The 19,708-nt window shown below is 39.1% G+C and overlaps 1 protein-coding gene across 3 annotated transcripts in view; it reads left to right on the top strand.

The window, feature by feature from the left end:
* Nox1 (NADPH oxidase 1) overlaps positions 1–19,708 on the top strand; it is a 56,529-nt gene that overhangs the window by 16,566 nt on the left and 20,255 nt on the right. For 2 of the 3 annotated variants that reach the window (XM_060375554.1, XM_060375553.1), the window contains exons 3-7: positions 5,066–5,176; positions 5,579–5,663; positions 5,965–6,116; positions 6,220–6,401; positions 6,491–6,623. In XM_060375554.1, coding sequence (XP_060231537.1) covers positions 5,066–5,176; positions 5,579–5,663; positions 5,965–6,116; positions 6,220–6,401; positions 6,491–6,623 — 663 coding nt within the window. The remainder of the gene's footprint in view (positions 1–5,065; positions 5,177–5,578; positions 5,664–5,964; positions 6,117–6,219; positions 6,402–6,490; positions 6,624–19,708) is intronic. The other variant, XM_060375552.1, reaches the window with a different exon arrangement.

The following is a 19,708-nucleotide window of genomic DNA, read 5'->3' as shown; positions in this document are numbered from 1 at the left end:
TGAAGAAATTAGGGAAACAACACCCTTCACAATAGCCACAAAGGACATAAAGTACCTTGGTGTGACTCTAACCAAGCAAGTCAAAAGACTTGTATGAAAAAAAACTTCCAGTTTCTGAAGAATGAATTAGAAGAAGATATCAGAAAATGGAAAGACCTCCCATACTCATGGCTTGGCAGGATTAACATAGTAAAAATGGCCATCTTACCAAAAGCAATCTACAGATTCAATGTATTTAAGACACAGAGTTCACCCTTGTGTTGGAACTGCCTGCTCACTATGGACTAGCTTTCATAATATCAAAAAGTGCCATGTAAGCTTCCAAAAAAGGAAAGCAACCAACAGATTTAGTGTGTCTGATTTTATGTTGAGGTCTTTGATCTACTTGGACTTTACTTTTGTGCAGGGTGATAAGCATGGACCTATTTGCATTTTTCTACATGTAAACATCCAGTTAGACCAGCACCATTTGTTGAAGATGCTATCTTCTTTTCTATTGTATGGTTTTGGCTTTTAAGCTGAGCATGGAGGGAGACATGGGTGAATCACAGTGAGTTCCAGGCTATCTTGGTCTACAAAGTGAGTTCAGGACAGCCAGGGCTACATAGAGAGACCCTGTGTCAAACAAAACAAAACAAAACAAAACAAAAAAATAACTAAGCAAGCCAAAAAAAAAAAAAAAAAAAGAAACAATCAAATTGGCTTTTAAAGTACCTATAATGCTTACACCACTGTTTTTATTGTTTGAAGAAAATATCAGACCCTTATATTGATGGACTATAATTGCTTTAAGCATTATATGGAGCATTTTTAAAATTTATGTTCACCTTAGGAGAATACAGAGAACCATTCATTTAAGTATGAATCATAGTAAATGAAGAGCAGAGGAAGGAGTTTAAATGCACAGTAAAAGAGGCCTTAGTGACCACAAGATTTTGTTTTTTTAATCAAATTTTTATTTTTTTACATTAATTACATTTTATTCGATTTGCATCTGAGCTGTAGCCCCCTCCCCCATTCCCTCCCACTCTCACCCTCCCTCCCTCATCTCCTTCCATGCTCCTCTCTAAGTTTATCGGTAGAGGAGGTCTTCCTCTCCTTTCATGTGATCCTAGCTTTTTCAGGTCTCATCAGGACTGGCTGCAGTGTTCTCCTCTGTGGCCTAGCAAGGCTGTTCCTCCCTCGGAGGGGGGCGGTTCAAAGAGCAAGCCATTGAGTTGTGTCAGAGACAGTCCTTGTTCCCCTTAATAGGGAACCCACTTGGACACTGAGCTGCCATGGGCTACATCTATGCAGGGGTTCTAGGTTATATCCATGAATGGTCCTTGGTTGGAGACTCAGTCCCAGAAAAGAACTCTGGGCCCAGACATATTTGGTGCTTGTGGAGGTCCTTTCCTCTCTAGGTCTTACTAACTCCCCCTTCTTTCATATGATTCCCTGAACTCTGCCCAAGGTTTGGTTATGAGTCTCAGCATCTGCTTTGATACACTGCTAGGTAGAGTCTTTCAGAGACCTTCTATGGTACGCTCTTGTCCTGTTTCTTGTTTCCTCCTACTTCCAATGTCCATCCCATTTGTCTTTCTAAGTGAAGATTGATTATCTTACCCTGGGTCCTCCTTCTTTAGGTATACAGATTTTCGTATGTTTATCCTATCTTATAGGTCTAGTACCCACTTATAAGTGAGTATACACCATGTGTGTCTTTCTGCTTCTAGGATACCCCACTCAGGATGATCTTTTCTAGATCCCACCATTTGCCTGCAAATTTCATGATTTCCTTGTTTTTAATTGCTGAGCAGTACTCCATTGTGTAGATGTACCACAATTTCTGTATCCATTCCTCAACTGAGGGGCATCTGGGTTGTTTCTAGATTCTGGCTATTACGAATAAAGTTGCTACAAATGTGGTGAACAAATGTTCTTGTTGAGCATCTTTCGGATATATGCCTAGGAGTGGTATAGCTGGACCTCAAGAAAGCACTATTCCTAATTGTGACCACAGGATTTCAATAACGTTAGTTGATATAGAGAAATGAATAGACATTGGGGTAGTTCCACATGCTGCAACAGGGAAAAGCTTTTTTCTCTTTCCTAAAGAGAATTTGTCCCAGACAGATAACTGCCACAGAATGTGGAGCTGTAAAATTTTTGTTATATACTTTCAATTCGCTTGCCAATTTTAGCTTCAAGAATCCTCTGTGACTCAAATAAGTACACTGTGGGAGCCAATGTGGAAATGCAAGATTTTTCAGATGAACAGAGAAACTTTCTTCTGCAACGGAACAGGATGTCTCTACCCAAAACAGCCAGAGTGTGATTCAGCAGAAGGAAAAAAACACAGGTCATGTAAAGAGTCCGAAAGGGACAGCAGTAGGAAAGCTCTTGTTCACTGCACTGCCAACATTGAAAGCCATTATGGATGCTAGGAGATATCATCCTGGCTCCTTCACTGAGGTTACATTGTCCTGAGTTTAGGTTTTAAGGGGAAATGGCTTTCTTTCTTCTGTTCTTTCGTTTTAAAAATAGTTGACTACATTGCTTCCTCCCTTCCTCTCTTCCTTCCTTTTTCAAGTTATCATACAAAGTAAAGGGTTCCCATTATGGCATTTTCACACACATATGTCAGGTTTACTTTGTTATTTTATTTTCCTTCTGCAGTGCCTCTCCCAATCTCCCCTATCCCTAATTTGCTTGTTTCCTAACTCTTGAAATGTTTCCTCTTCTGCTTTCATGTTACATGTAATCTATTATTCTCTCATTTTTCTACCCCCATGATCTCTTTCCTACTACCTCCATGATCCTACCACTTAAGATCTCTTCCTCTACTCCCATGGTCCTGTTTCTACATTCATTGCCTGCATACACACATAGACAGATACACACAGAGACACATGCACACTACAACAAGGGCAATTTCTCCCATTTTCATCATATGTGTCCTCGAGATCAAAATCAGATTGTCAGGGTTGGCAGCAAGCTCCTTTAGCAGCTGAGCCATCTCACTAGCCCCTGAGAAACCTTTAAATTTCATACAATCTCACTTTTCAAATTTTTTGGTGTACCCTGTGTTATCAGGGTCTTTTGCAGAAAGCCCATGGTTATAAATATTGAAGAAGATTGCCCTTTGCTTTCCTCTAGCACAATCAGAGTATGAGGTCTTACATTCAGAGCCATAATCCATTTTGCACTGATTGTTTCTGTACAAAGTAACATGGTTTTACATTTGTTCTTCAACAGATGTATATACAGTTTTCCTAGCATCATTTCATGAAGAGACTGGCTTTTTTCTCAATGAGATTTTCTGACACTATTGTCAAAAATTAGGTGGGATAGGTATATGGGTTTATTTCTGGTTGCTCTATTCTATTACATCAGACTATGTATCTGTTTTGTATAATTATTTACTTTGTGTGTGTGGTATACATGCATGTGTGTGTGTGTAGATGTATGTACTTCTATGCAAACCTAGGAAATGTCAGGTTTTCTGCTCTATCGCCCTCCACATTATTCCTTTGAGACAGGGTCTCTCACTGTTTGCTAGGCATGTAGCCAGCAAACCCCAGTAATACTCATGTCTCTACCCATACTCCCCATGCATTGTAGTTACAGGTATGACTTTCATGTCTGGCTTTCCGCATGGGTGCTGGGGGTTTAAACTCGGGTCCTCACACTTACATAACAATCTTCGTATCTGCTGCACGATCTCTCCATTACATGTGTTTTGTGTCATTACCATACACTTTTGTTGTTATGATTCTGTAGTATAAGTTGAGATCAGGTTTTGTGAAACCTATAGCATTATTCTTTCTGCTAAGGATTTTCTTGGATATTCACATCACAATCTCTTTGTACTTCCATATGAATTTCAGATTGTTTTTTTTTTTTTTTTTTTTTTTTTTTTTAGTTCTTCAAAGAATGTCATTGGAATAGTGGGGGAATTGAATCTGTACATTACTTTCATTAATGTAAACATTTTAACAATATTGATTTTCCCAATCCATGAGCATGAGAGGTATGTCTTAATAATTATTTAAAAGAGCTGAGAAAATGTGAATTCTCACCTATACTTGTCTTTTTAGTTAGCAATTTACAGGCACACATGTAAGACTAAGCAATTATCTGAATTGCAATGAAAAATACCCTGGCTGTTTTCCCACTCAACTACTACAATAAGATTGTCAACATTCACAGCTAGCAGTCCAAAAAACATAAAGCAACTTGGAGACCAGCTGTATACAGTTGAGAGACTGAGTTTAGCTGCCATGGAATTGAGCATATCATGATCCTAGACCTTTTACCGTTCTTGTTTATGTTCCCTAGTCACTCAAGGAAATTATCCTGAAATTCTGAAGGTAGAAATTAGACTTTCTCAGGGAACAATGCTTACCTAGCATACAAAAGGCCCCATGTCCCATGCCAAGTACTGAACAAAGAAAGGCTCTCTCATCTATCTTTAGCTATGTTTAAGAATATTGCTCAAAAAAAAAAAAAAAAAAGAATATTGCTCCAAGGGTTCCATTTTAAAGCTGTCTTACATAACTGGATAAATTTTTATTTTCCACACAAGCACTTCTTTCTTATAATTTCAACATTAGAAAATGTAGGAAAGAGAATAAAATAGTCATCATCCATGAATGTACCTTTAAATGTAAGCTTCAGTTAAAAATATATAAAAGCATATATGATCTCCAAGGCTGTTTTATGAAAGGCAAACAATACAATTAAAATTAAATGCATGAAATAAAAATATCCACTGCAAAATATTACATCCATAGACAGTATTTGCTGATGTGGAATTACTGAATCTTATTCTTGTTCACATTAGTAAATACATCCCCCAACGTTTCTAAACTACTGTAGCAGGAATTTCTCAATTCAATTAACTTCAGCACATTTGGTAAACGGAGAGATTGGCCTGGTATGCTGATTACTGAGATAGGATGACTGAGAGGTGCAGGAAGTTGTCCCAGTGTCCACTTACTCATCTTAGAAAAGTTGACCCGACCAGTGCTCATCTGCTAGATGCTGAAATAAAATAGAATCTCTCTTTTCTCTTCTGTTCCAGAATACCTTAGCTTTTGCCAGAGCATCAGCTTTCTGCTTGAATTTTAATAGCATGATGATCTTGATCCCTGTGTGTCGGAATCTGCTGTCCTTCTTGAGGGGCGCCTGTTCAGTGAGTTCCAGCTGTTTTTAGTTCAACTTTCTCATTAAAGAAAGAGTACCTGGGGCTGGAGAGATGGTTCAGTGGCGAAGAGCGCTATCTGCTCGTCCAAAGGACCCAGGTTCAGTTCCCAGCACCTACATGGCAGCTAACAAATGTCTGTAATACCAATTGCAAGGGATCTGACACCTTCATACTAATGCACATAAAATGAAAATTAAATAAATTATATAAAAAAAGAAAGAGTACCTGAAGTTCAACACCGAGTCCCCTAGGAATGGAGCCCAGAGGTCTCCTTTGGTGGGTGAGGATGGCTGGGTATTGCAATACTGTGGCTAAGAGGTGTTGTTGTGAATTAGTGTGTTTCCTAAGACTGGCTGGTGATACCTGACCAATGTGACTTTGCATTTGTAGTTTTGCAACCGCACACTGAAAAAGCCTTTGGATCACAACCTCATCTTCCATAAGCTGGTGGCATATATGATCTGCATATTCACAGGTAACTTGGGCAAAGTATGCAGCCATGGACAATAGGTAATTCAGGGTGTAGTGTCATTTGCATATAAGCATTAAAAATATTTAATGAGCTCCTGGAACTATTTATGAGACACTCATATTCATGGAGTATATATTCTACTCCTTTGGGAACATAATGGGTAGTGGGGGGAAGGTCTTGGATCTTTCTGTGTTGGGCATACTGTGGACTCAGTATTCTGCTAGGCACTATAGGCAGAGGTCTCTGTTTTCAGTGGGGGTATGGTTGCCATAATGTTCCTGACACCTACCATCTTTCCACCTAGCTATTCATATCATTGCACACCTATTTAACTTTGAACGGTACAATAAAAGTCAACAGGCCATGGATGGATCTCTTGCTTCTGTTCTCTCCAGCCTATCTCATCATGAGAAAGAAGTGAATTCTTGGCTAAATCCCATAAAGTCTCCAAACGTGGTGAGGTGATTTTTATGGCAAAGTATAGGTATCTGGTCATGATCAGGAGAATCATGGTATTCTTGGTGGATTTCATGCCATGTTGACATTTCTTTTTTCACAGACAGTGATGTATGCTGCATTTACCAGTATTGCTGGTCTTACTGGAGTGATTGCCACAGTAGCTTTGGTTCTCATGGTAACTTCAGCTATGGAGTTTATCCGTAGGAATTACTTTGAGCTCTTCTGGTATACCCATCACCTTTTTATCATCTATATCATCTGCTTAGTGATCCATGGCCTGGGGTAAGGTCTTCTTATCGCTATCCTCATGTCCACACCACTGATATTGTATAAATCCATTATCATAAACTGTCCTACTTTGTATGTTTCAGTGGGATTGTCCGGAGCCAAACAGAGGAAAGCATGGGTGAAAGTCATCCCCAAAATTGTTCAAATTATTTTCTTGAGTGGGACAAGTATGAGTGGAGTTGCAGACATCCTCATTTTGTGGGGCACCCCCTTGAGGTATGAATGCTATGGGAGAAAGACTGACTCCTATTTGAATGTTACCCTTGTTAGTACTGTCAAATTCTTATTAACTCAGTGTTGGTTCCTTCCTATGAAAGATATCTACAATTTTACAAAATCATCTGTAACAGGCAACTACAGGGACTCTTGAAAGAGAAAAGATTAATGTTTGCTACGTGTTTTGGGACCTCCCTACAAAGGTAAAAATATTGATAATATTTACTGTGCCTCAGATTTGCTGCCTGAGATAGATAGATGATCTCTGAGGTAAGAGATCTACTTTCATATCCATTTTGGAGAAAAAAAGGACTAGACTTTCATAAGAAAATTAAAGTCACAATCTAATGACTAATTAATGGATCTTGCACTCAACTGTATTTTTTATGGATATAATGATGAAACCTTTGTTTTGTTACAAAGCTAAGCTTTGAAATTCTAGTCAAATTTTCAGGGTGAAAAATCAAAGCATCCTTGAAGCAGGCTATCTTTAATGCTATAGCATGCTTGAAATTATTGTTTCACATTTTTTATGAAAGCATATAAAGTGCTTGTTACACAGGCATTAAGAAAGGAGTTCAGATTCTCAGCATCCATGTAAAGAGAGGGTCATAGCATTTACTTGTAATCCAGAGCTGGGGAGGTAGAGAAAAGAGGATCCCTAGTGCTCGCTTGCCTGTCAATCTAGTCAAATCAGTGAGTTTCAGATACAGTGAGAGACTCTGTGTTAAGCAATAAAGTGGGAAATTATTGAGGAAGTTACCCCATTGATATCTGCCCACCATATGCCTATGCATATACACATGTGTGCTTACACACACATACACAGTCACACCACACAAGAGAGAGACAGACAAAGAGAGGGAGTGTGTGAGTGTGTGTGTTCTAAGGGCTTTGTATATAGCTAGTGGTGGAGGACACACATACATGCACAAGGCCTTAGAGTTGATTCTCAACACCACCAAAAATAAGTAAATAAAAAATAGAAATAAATAAATACAGTCAGGAAATGTAATGTATATGTTATGGTAATTATCATAGATACAGTTTACCTTTGCTTGCTTGCTCATAATGTTTGCTACATAGAGGAGTCAATAGAACTAGAAAACCAACTTGTGATGCAGCAAAGTACATTGAGAATGATGAAAATCATTAAATAATATTCACAGATAAACATAGTGTATGCAATATGTATTATGCTATCTAAGAGTTAATATTGATAACAAAGATTAGAATATATGAATCAGTGTTTGTCAATAGCCTGGTATCAAGGGAAACCAGGATTTTTCAAATCACAACCTAGAGGAGCTTGTGATTTTATTGTTATTCAGTGAATTCTTACATTGTAGAAAACTACAAATGTGGGCTGGAGAGAGCACTCAGAGGTTAAGAGCATTGGCTACTCTTCCAGAGGTCCTGAGTTCAATTTCCAGCACCCACATGGTGGCTCGCATCCATCTATAATGAGATCTGGTGCCCGCTTCTGTTGTGCAGGTGTACATGCAGACAGAACATTGTATACATAATAAATAAAGAAAACCTTATGTAAAAAAAAAAAAAGAAAACCACAAATGACTGTGATTCTGACATAGTACACTAATGACAAGTACCTATCAGATGCCTCTTCCTTTTTTTTTTTTGCCATTGGACATTCCACTGTGTGAATTAGTCCTATTGCTGGGCACCTGTTTCCAAAGTATTTCTATCAAGTAACAATGTAATTAACAGCTTAACACATGTACTTAAACATATATAGAAGTAAATTTATGGAATAAATTTCCAGAATCAGAATTTTCAAGTCTGGTAAATACTGCCTAATAATCCTCAACACGTACTTTTAAATGTGTGTATGCTCACCAGCAGTGCATAGGAGTATTTTGCCACAATCTGGTCAATGCATTCTGTTAGGAGACTTTTGTGTCCATAGTAATATGTTAAGTAATTTAAAAATATCTTTTAAAAATATCTATCATCTATTTATGTAATTATAGAATGGCTACAGAGGGGTAGAAAGGCCACAGAATAGTTCGAGAATTTCAAGGTGGCTTTACTGGAAGCAGAAGCAAAAGGCTGATACTGCTACAAAGAGATCTCTGTGGTAGCTAGATAATAAATCCAGTTGGAGAGCTGCTGAAGATGGCTCAAGCAAAACCACAAGGTTATAGCTGAGCAGAACTTCAGCACTGAGTCTATAAGAAGTTGCTAGGTGCAGGACCATGGAGACTGTGGAGGTCAAGTGCAGGATGAGGCCTAGATAGATAAATGTGTGGATGGAGAGCTGGCTGAGATTAGAGTGGACCTATCAGCAGTAGGAGCTTAACTGAGTTGAAGCCTCTGGGAAAGTTGGGATTTCTCTATGTTTCAGTCCCTTCATGCACATATGCAATGGTCAGATGACACATCAATGGTGGGTCCTGTTAGATGTCCTAGTTTTTGTGGAATACAGGTGAGGATATTGCTTATCTGTGTATTTTTTTCCATATAGTGTTGAAGACACATGAGGTTGGCCTATTTTGAACTATATTCAAGTTCAGGAATTACTTTGATTGGCCATATAATATTCTAAGGGTGGGATTACCAGTTTTGCCACACAAATATATTGCTCTTTTTCACAGACATTTACAAAAAGTTGCTCTTAACACATTCACTATTTTAAAATTAGAAAAATAACATGTATTTATTAGAGACGGTATAAAAACATAAAAATAGAAGTGAATTAAGAATTCATATAGTTCTACAACTTGAGGCAACCCCTCTATGTATGCCATGGAGTCTTTCATGTATTGTCAAATACTCTTTCGAAGATTTGTTTTTAAAACATCTGTAATGTCCTTTTTTGGCCATTTTTTTTCTTATTAACTTTTGGTCAATATAGTTGTCATGGGCTTCATACACACTTTCCTTATCTTTTTTTTAAATCCCTATCTTCTAGAAATGAAATCCCAGGATCAAAAAGAGGGAATGCTTTTGACATTGCTGAGATGCAGTGGTCAATTACCCTCTAGGAAGGTGCTGCCAACATCCATTAGCTATACATGTGAACACGTGGAATGCTCTGATCCCAGTTAATTCTGTACATTTATTGCTGGAAGTTGCCTTCCAAATTGATAGGCTAAAATGTTATTGTGTGTTTTTTAATCTGTTTATTACAATCCTCTACAATAAAAGATCCATCCCTGATCTCAAGTGGTACTATAGAGCAATAGTAATAAAAACTTCATGGTACCAGCATAGAAAGAGAATGGTGGATCAATGGAATCAAATAGAAGATTCAGAAATAAATCTACACATTTATAGACACCTGATTTTTGACAAAGATGCCAATACCATACAATGGAAAAAACATCTTAAACAAATGGTGCTGTTCTACTGTATATCTACATGTAGAAATGCAAATAGATCCATACTTATCACCCTGCACAAAACTAAAGTCCAAGGGAGATCAAACACCTCAACATAAAACCAGACACACTGAACCTGTTAGAAGAAAATTTGGGGAAGGGCCTTGAGCTCATTGGCACAGGAGACAACTTCCTGAACAGAGCACCAACAGCACAGGCTCTAAGATCAACAGTTAATAAATGGGACCTCATGAAACTGAAAAGCTTCTGTAAAGAAAAGGACACCGTCATCAGAACTAAATGTCAGCCTACAGATTGGGAAAGGATCTTCACCAACACTATATCTGACAAGAGGCAGCTATACAGAATATATAAAGAACTCAGGAAGTTAAATACCAACAAACCAAGTAATCCAATTTAAAAATGTGGTACAGAGCAAAGCAGAGAATTCTCTATAGAGGAATATAAAATGGCAGAGAAACACTTAAAGAAATGCTGAACATCCTTAGTCATCAGGGAGATGCATATCAAAATGATCCTGAGATTTCACCTTATACCCATCAGAATGGCTAAGATAAAAAACTCAAGTGACAACACATGCTGGAGAGAATGTGGAGAAAGGGGAACCCTCCTCCATTGCTGGTGGGAATGTAAACTTGTACAACCCTTTGGAAATCAATCTGGTGCTTTATAAGACAATTAGGAGTAGTGCTACGTCAAGATTCAACTATACCACTCCTAGACATTCATCCAAAATATTGCCAAGTACACAACAAGGACATTTGCTCAACCATGTTCATAGCAGCTTATTTGTAATAGCCAGAAGCTGGAAACAACTCAGATGTCCCTCAATTGAGGAATGGATACAGAAATTGTGGTACATCTACACAATGGAATACTACTCAGCTATAAAAAACAAGGAAATCATAAATTTGCATGCAAATAGTGGGAACTAGAAAAGATCATCCTGAGTGAGGTATCCCAGAAGCAAAAAGACATACATAGTATATACTCATAAATGGACATTAGACATATGATATCGGATAATCATACTAAAATCTGTACACCTAAAGAAGCTAAGCAAGAAGGAGGACCCTGGGTAAGTTGCTCAATCTTCATTCAGAAAGGTAAACAGAATAGATATCAGAAGAAGGTGAAAACAAGGAACAGGACAGGAGCCTACCAGAGAAGGCCTCTGAAAGACTCTAATCATCAGGGTATTAAAGCAGTTGCTAAGACTCACAGCCAAACTTTGGGCAGAATGCTGGGAATCTTCTTTTTTTTTATTGACTTTTTTTTGTTTATAATTATTAGTTACGTTTTATTAACTCTGTATTCCAGCTGTATCCCGCTCCCTTATTCCCTCCCAATCCCACCCTCCTTCCCTCCCTCAGCTTCTCCCTGCCCCTTTCTAAGTCCATAGATTGGGGAGGACCTCCTCCCCTTTCGTCTGGCCCTGTTTTAACAGGTATCTTCAGGGCTGGCTGCAAAGTCCTCCTCTGTGGCCTAGCAGGACAGCTCTTCCCTTGGGGGGTGGGAGGTCAAAGAGCCTGCCATTGAGTTCCTTTTGGAAATAATCCCGGTTCCCCTTACTATAGAAAACCAATTGGCCATTCTCATGGGCGTAAAGTGAAATCTCAGGATTGTTTTGATTTGCATTTCCCTAATGGCTAATGAGGTTGAGCATTTCTTTAAGTGCTTCTCTGCCATTCGATATTCCTCTACAGAGAATTCTCTGTTTAGCTCTGTTCCCCATTTTTTAAGTGGATTACTTGGTTTGCAGCTTTTCAGCTTCTTTAGTTCTTTATATATACTGGATATGAGTCCTCTGTCAGATAAAGGGTTGGTGAAGATTCTTTCCCAATCTGTAGGCAGTCATTTTGTTTTGGTGATGTTCTCCTTTGCTTTGCAGAAGCTTTTCAGTTTCATGAGGTCCCATTTATTGATTGTTGCTCTTAGAGCCTGTGCTGTTGGTATTCTGTTCAGGAAGTTTTCTCCTGTACCAATGAGTTCTAGGGTATTCCCCACTTTTTTTTTTTCTAGCCGATTTTATGTGTCTGGTTTTATGTTGAGGTCTTTGATCCACTTGGACTTCAGTTTTGTGCAGGGTGATAAGTATGGATCTATTTTTATTTTTCTACATGTAGACATCCAGTTGGACCAGCACCATTTGTTGAAGATGCTATCTTTTTTTTCATTGTATGGTTTTGGCGTCTTTGTCAAAGATCAGGTGTCCATAAGTGTGTGGGTTTATTTCTGGGTCCTCTGTTCGGTTCCATTGATCCACCATTCTGTTTCTATGCCAGTACCATGCAGTTTTTAAAACTGTTGCTCTATAGTACAACTTAAGTGACAACACATGCTGGAGAGGTTGTGGAGAAAGGGGAACCCTTCTCCACTGCTGGTGGGAATGTAAACTTGTACAACCACTCTGGAAATAAATCTGGAGCTTTCTCAGACAACTAGGAATAGCGCTTCCCCAAGATCCAGCCATACCACTCCTAGGCATATATCCAAAAGAGGCTCAAGTACACAAAAAGGACATTTGCTCAACCATGTTTGTAGCAGCTTTATTTGTAATAGCCAGAAGCTGGAAACAACCCAGATGCCCCTCAACTGAAGAATGGATGCAGAAATTGTGGTACATCTATACAATGGAATATTACTCAGCAATAAAAAATAAGGAAATCATGAAATTTGCAGGTAAATGGTGGGACCTGGAAAGGATCATCCTGAGTGAGTTGTCCCAGAAGCAAAAAGACACACATGGTATATACTCACTCATATAGACATACAACATAGGACAAACCCACTAAAATCTGTCAATCTAAAGAAACTAATCAAGAGAGAGATCCCTAACTAAAATGGTCAATCCCCATCCTGAAAGGCAAAGAGGATGGACATCAGAAGAAGAAGAAAACAGGAAACAACCTAGGAACCTACTACAGAGGGCTTCTGAAAGCCAGAAGAAGAAAATAGGAAACAAACTAGGAACCTACCACAGAGGGCCTCTGAAAGCCTCTGCCCTGCAGACTATCAAAGCAGATGCTGACCCTGATGGCCAACTGTTGGGCAGAGTGAATGGAATTTTATGTAAGAAGTGGGAAATAGTAAGAGCTGGAGAGGACAGGGTCTCCACAAGGAGAGCAAAAGAACAAGAAAATTTGAACACAGGGTACTTCCCAGAGACTCATACTCCAACCAAGGACTATTCATGGAGATAACCTAGAACCCCTGCACAGATGTAGCCCACGGCAGTTCAGTGTCCAAGTGGGTTACATAGTAATGGGAAGAGGGACTGCCTCTGACATAATCTGATTGTCCTGCTCTTTGATCACCTCCCCCTGAGGGAGGAGCAACCTTACCAGGCCACAGTAGAGGACAATGCAGCCACTTTTGATGAGAACTGATAGACTAAGATCAGAAAGGAGAGGAGAACCTCCCTTATCAGTGGACTTGGGGAGTGGCATGCATGCAGAAAGGGGAGGGGGAGTGGGATCGGGAGGGGAGGAGGGAGGGGCTTATGGGGGGATACAAAATGAATAAAGTGTAATTAATAAAAAAGAACTTTATTAAGAAGAATAAAAAAAAAACAAAATAAAACTGTAGACTAGTTTAATCTGAAAAAAAAAAGAAAGAAAACCAATTGGTTATTGAGCTACCACGAGCTTCATCCAAGTAAAGGTTCTAGGTTATATCCATACATGGTCCTTGGTTGGAGAAACAGTTAAAAAAAAACCCTGTGCCCAGATATATTTGGTCCTTGTGGGACCCCTATCCTCTCCCCATCATACTAACTCCCCTTCTGCAGAAGTTTTGGTTATGAGTCTTAATATCTGTTTTGAAATGCTGCTTGGTAGGGTCTTTCAGATGCCTTCTGCAGTAGACTCCTGTCATATGTCCAATGCCCATCTCATTTGTCTTTCTAAGTAAGGATTGATCTGGTAGGAATGTAAACTTCTACAACCACTTTGGAAGTCAATCTGGCACTTACTGAGACAATTAGGAATAACTCTTCCTCAAGACCCAGCTATACCACTCCTAGGTATATACCCAAAATTTGCTCAAGTACACAACAAGGACATTTGCTCAACCTTGTTTGGAGCAGCTTTATTCATAATAGCCAGAACCTGGAAACAACCCAGATGTCCATCAATGGTGGAATGGATACAGAAATTGTGGTATTTTTACACAATGGAATACTACTCAACAATCACAAAAGAGGAAATCATGAAATTTGCAGGCAAATGGTGGCATCTAGAAAAGATCATTCTGAGTGAAGTATCCCAGAAGGAGAAAGACAAATATGGTATATACTTGCTTATATAGACCTACAAGATATGATAAACATAATGAAGTCTATACACCTAAAGAAGATAAACAAGAAAGCAGGCACAAGGTAAGCTGGGAATCTTATGAAAGAAGGGGGAGATAGAAAGACCTGGAAGGATCTAGAGCTCCACAAGGAGAACAACAGAACAAAAATTTCTGGGCCTAGAGGTCTTTTCTGAGACTCCAACCAAGGACCATTCATTGAGATAAACTAGAACCCCACAGAGGTAGCCTGTGGCAGCTCAGTCTCCAAATGGGCTTGCTAATAAAGGGAGCAGGGGCTGTCTCTGACATGAACTCAGTGGCTATCTCTTTGATCACTTCCTGCTGAGGGAGGAGCAGCCTGACCAATCCACAGAGGAAGACTATAAAAGACAGTCCTGATGAGATCTGATAGGCTAGGGTCAGATGGAAGGGGAGGAGATCCTCCACTATCAGTGTACTGGGGAAGGGGCATGGGAGGAGATGAGGAAAGGAGGGAGGAAGGGAAGGCAGGTTTGGGAGGGGACAAGGGTGGGGCTACAACTGGGATACAAAGTGAATAAATTGTAATACATTAAAAATTATATTAAAAATCTGTTTATTTTTGTTACTTTTGATGTTTTGTGGTGCTGAGATGAAAGTCAAGTTTGCTGTATTCCTACTAGTAACGTTAATTTTATACATATACGTGTGTGTGTGGGTGTATATGTATTCTATCTTCTCCTTTTTGATAGTTCTGTATTTTTAATCACTTGTTTCTTTTTTTTTTACTTTATGTAAGTGTTTGTAATAAAAGTGTATCATATACAATGTTGATGGAGAGATTCCACAGACTTTCTTCCTTTAGTTTTGATTTGAATGTGCTGTCCTACTTCTTTTTTTTTTTTTTTGTTGAGGTCGAGCTTTATTTTTTTTTTTTAATTATTATATTTCCAGCCGTGTCCCGATCCCTCATTCTCTCCCAGTCCCTCCCTCCCTCCCTCATCTCCACCGTGCCCCTTTCCAAGTCCACTGATAGGGGGGACCTCCTCCCCATTCATCTGATCCTGTTTTATCAGGTATCTTCAGGACTGGCTGCAAAGCCCTCCTCTGTGGCCTAACAGGACTGCTCCTCCCTTCGGGGGTGGGGAGACCAAAGAGCCAGTCATTGAGTTCCTGTTAGAAATAGTCCCTGTTCCCCTCACTTTGGGAAACCAATTGGTTACTGAGCTACCACAGGCTACATCTGAGTGGAGGTTCTAGGTTATATCCATACATGGTCCTTGGTTGAATGTCAGTCTCAGAAAAGACCCTGTGCCCAGATATATTTGGTCCTTGTGGAGCTCCTATCCTTTCCCCATGAGACTAACTCCCCTTCTTTCTTATGATTCCCTGTACTCTGCCAAAGGTTTGGTCATGAGTCTTTGCTTTGAAAACACTGCTAGTTAGAGTCTTTCAGATGCGCTCAATAGACTCCTGTCATACGTTCAATGCACATCCCATCTGTCTTTCTAAATGAGGATTGACCATCTTACCCCATGTCCGCTCAATTGATTATCTTTTTTAGGTGTATAGATTTCATTATGTTTATCATATCTTATAGGTCTATATAAGTGAGTATATCCCATGTTTGTCTTTCTCCTTCTGGGATATTTCACTCAGAATGATCTTTTCTAGATCCCACCATTTGCCTGCAAATTTCATGATTTCCTCCTTTTTGATTGCTGAGTAGTATTCCATTGTATAAAAATACCACAATTTCTGTACCCATTCCACCGTTGATGGACATCTGGGTTGTTTCCAGGTTCTGGCTATTACAAATAGAGCTGCTATAAACATGGTTGAGCAAGTGTCCTTTTTGTGTACTTGAACAAACTTTGGGTATATACCTAGCAGTGGTATAGCTGGGTCTGGAGGAAGCACTATTCCTATTTGTCTTAGAAAGCGCCAGATAGCTTTCCAGAGTGGTTGTACCAGTTTAAATTCCCACCAACAGTGGAGGAGGGTTCCCCTTTCTCCACAACCTCTCCAGCATGTGTTATCGCTTGAGTTTTTCATCTTGGCCATTCTGATGGGTGTAAGGTGATATGTCAGGGTGGTTTTGATTTGCATTTCCCTGATGGCTAATGAGGATGAGCATTTCTTTAAGTGTTTTTCTGCCATTCGATATTCCTCTGTCGAGAATTCTCTGTTTAGCTCTGTTCCCAATTTTTTAATTGGATTACTTGGATTGCTGCTTTTCAGCTTCTTTAGTTCTTTGTATATACTGGATATTAGTCCTCTGTCAGATAAAGGGTTAGTGAAGGTTCTTTCCCAATCTGTAGGCAGTCATTTTGTTTTGATGATGGTATCCTTTGCTTTACAGAAACTTTTCAGTTTCATGAGGTCCCATTTATTGATTGTTGCTCTTAGTGCCTGTGCTGTTGGTGTTCTGTTCAGGAAGTTGTCTCCTGTGCCAATGAGTTCTAGGCTGTTCCCCACTTTTTTTCCCAATTGATTTAGGGTATCTGGTTTTATATTGAGGTCCTTGATCCACTTTGACTTTAGTTTTGTGCAGGGTGATAAATATGGATCTATTTTCATTTTTCTGCATGTAGACATCCAGTTGGTCCAGCACCATTTGTTGAAGATGCTGTCTTTTTTCCATTGAATGGAATTGGCTTCTTTGTCGAATATCGAGTATTCATAGGTGTGTGGATTTATTTCTGGGTCTTCTATGCGGTTCCATTGATCCTCCTTTCTGTTTCTATGCCAATACCATGCAGTTTTTATTATTGTTTCCCTGTACTACAGCTTGAAATCAGGAATGGAGATACCTCCAGATGATCTGTTGTCCTACAGGATCGTTTTGGAGATTCTGGGTTTTTTGTTTCTCCATATGAAGCTGAGAATCTTTTTTTCAAGGTCTGTAAAGAATTGAGTTGGTATTTTGATGGGAATTGCATTGAATCTGTAGATTGCTTTTGGCAGTATGGCCATTTTCACAATGTTAATCCTACCAATCCATGAGCACGGGAGATCTTTCCATCTTCTGATATCTTCTTCGATTTCTTTCTTCAGAGACTTGAAGTTTTTCTCAAACAGGTCTTTCACTTGCTTGGTTAGAGTCACACCAAGGTACTTTATGTTATTAGTGGCTATTGTGAAGGGTGTTGTTTCCCTAATTTTTTTCTCAGCCTTTTTGTCTTTGGTATATAGGAGGGCTTCTGATTTTTTTGAGTTGATTTTGTGTCCTGCCACTTTGCTGAAGGTGTTTATCAGCTGAAGGAGTTCTTTGGTTGAATTTTTGGGGTCGCTCATGTATACTATCATATCATCTGCAAATAGTGACACTTTGACCTCTTCCTTTCTGATTTGTATCCCCTTGATCTCCTTTAGTTGTCTTATTGCTCTGGCTAGGACTTCAAGTACTATGTTGAAGAGATATGGGGACAATGGACAGCCGTGTCTTGTCCCCGATTTCAGTGGGATTGATTTAAGTTTCTCTCCATTGAGTTTGATGTTAGCTATAGGCTTGCTATATATTGCCGTTACTATGTTTAGGTATGTGCCTTGTATCCCTGATCTCTCCAAGACTTTAAACATGAATGGGTGTTGGACTTTGTCAAATGCTTTTTCGGCGTCTAAGGAGATGATCATGTGGTTTTTCTCCTTCAGTTTGTTTATGTAGTGGATTACATTGATGGATTTCCGTATGTTGAACCACCCTTGCATGCCTGGGATGAAGCCTAATTGGTCATGGTAGATGATATCTTTGATGTGTTCTTGAATTCGGTTTGCAAGTATTTTATTGAGTATTTTTGCGTCAATGTTCATAAGAGAGATAGGCCTAAAGTTCTCTTTTTTTGTTGGGTCTTTGTGTGGTTTAGGTATTAAGGTGACTGTGGCTTCATAGAATGAGTTTGGTAGTGTTCCTTCTGTTTCTATTTTGTGGAATAGCTTGAGGAGAATTGGAGTTAGCACTTCTTTGAAGGTCTTGTAGAATTCTGCGCTGAAGCCATCTGGTCCAGGGCTTTTTTTGGAGGGGAGACTGTTAATGACTGCTTCGATTTCCTTGGGAGATATAGGGCTATTCAGTCTTTCTACCTGATCTTGACTTAGTTTTGGTAGATGGAATCTTTCAAGAAAATTATCCATTTCATTTAGATTCTCAAATTTTGTGGCATATAAGCTTTTGTAGTATGACCTAATAATTGTTTGGATTTCCTCAATGTCTGTGGTTATGTCCCCATTTTCATTTCTGATTTTGCTGATCTGGATAGTTTCTCTCTGCTTTTTAGTTAGTTTGGCTAAGGGTTTGTCTATCTTGTTGATCTTCTCAAAGAACCAGCTTTTTGTTTCATTGATTCTTTGGATGGTTTTATTTGTTTCTAGTTGATTGATTTCAGCCCTTAGTTTGATTATTTCCAGCCGTCTGCTCCTCATGGGTGTATCTGCTTCTTTTTTTTCTAGGGTTTTCAGTTGGGCCATTAAGTTGTTTGTATGTGATGTTACGAATTTCTTCTTGCAGGCATTTAGTGCTATAAATTTTCCTCTGAGCACTGCTTTCAATGTATCCCATAAATTTGGGTATGTTGTGCCTTCCTTTTCATTGAATTCTAGGAAGTCTTTAATTTCTTTCTTTATTTCTTCCTTAACCCAGCTGTCATTGAGTAGTAAGTTGTTCAGTTTCCATGTGCGTGTCGGCTTTTTGTTGTTTCTGTTGTTGTTGAGGTCGAGCTTTAGTCCATGGTGATCAGATAGTATACAAGGGATTATTTCAATCCTTTTGTATCTGTTGAGGCTTGCTTTGTGGCCCACTATATGGTCTATTTTGGAAAAGGTTCCATGCGGTGCTGAAAAGAAGGTGTACTCTTTTGAGTTTGGGTGAAATGATCTGTAGACGTCTATTAGGTCCATTTGATTTAGGGATTCTGTGAGTGCTTTTATTTCCCTATTTGGTGTCTGTCTAGTTGATCTGTCCCTTGGTGAGAGTGGAGTGTTGAAGTCTCCCACTATTAAGGTATTAGCATCAATGTATGATTTAAGCTTTAATAATGTTTCATTTACGAATGTCGGTGCTCTTGTATTTGGGGCATAGATATTCAAGATTGTGATGTCCTCTTGGTGGATTTTTCCTTTGATGAGAATATAGTGGCCCTCCTTATCTTTTTTGATTAACTTGGGTTGAAAGTCTATTTTATTAGATATTAGAATGGCTACTCCAGCTTGTTTTCTGGAACCATTTGCTTGAAAAACAGTTTTCCAGCCCTTTACTCTGAGGTAGTGTTTGTCTTTGTTGCATAGGTGTGTTTCTTGGATGCAACAGAATGTTGGATCCTGTTTCCTTAACCATTCTGTTAGCCTGTGTCTTTTTATTGGTGAGTTGAGTCCATTGATATTGATAGATAATAGTGACCAATGCATGTTAGTTCCTTTTGTAATGGAGTCGATGATCTAACCCTGTTTCAT

The sequence above is a fragment of the Meriones unguiculatus genome, chromosome X, assembly GCF_030254825.1.
Source record: "Meriones unguiculatus strain TT.TT164.6M chromosome X, Bangor_MerUng_6.1, whole genome shotgun sequence".
NCBI lineage: Eukaryota > Metazoa > Chordata > Mammalia > Rodentia > Muridae > Meriones > Meriones unguiculatus.
Note: the sequence above shows the minus strand (reverse complement) of the source record. Positions and strands in the feature narration are given on the sequence as shown.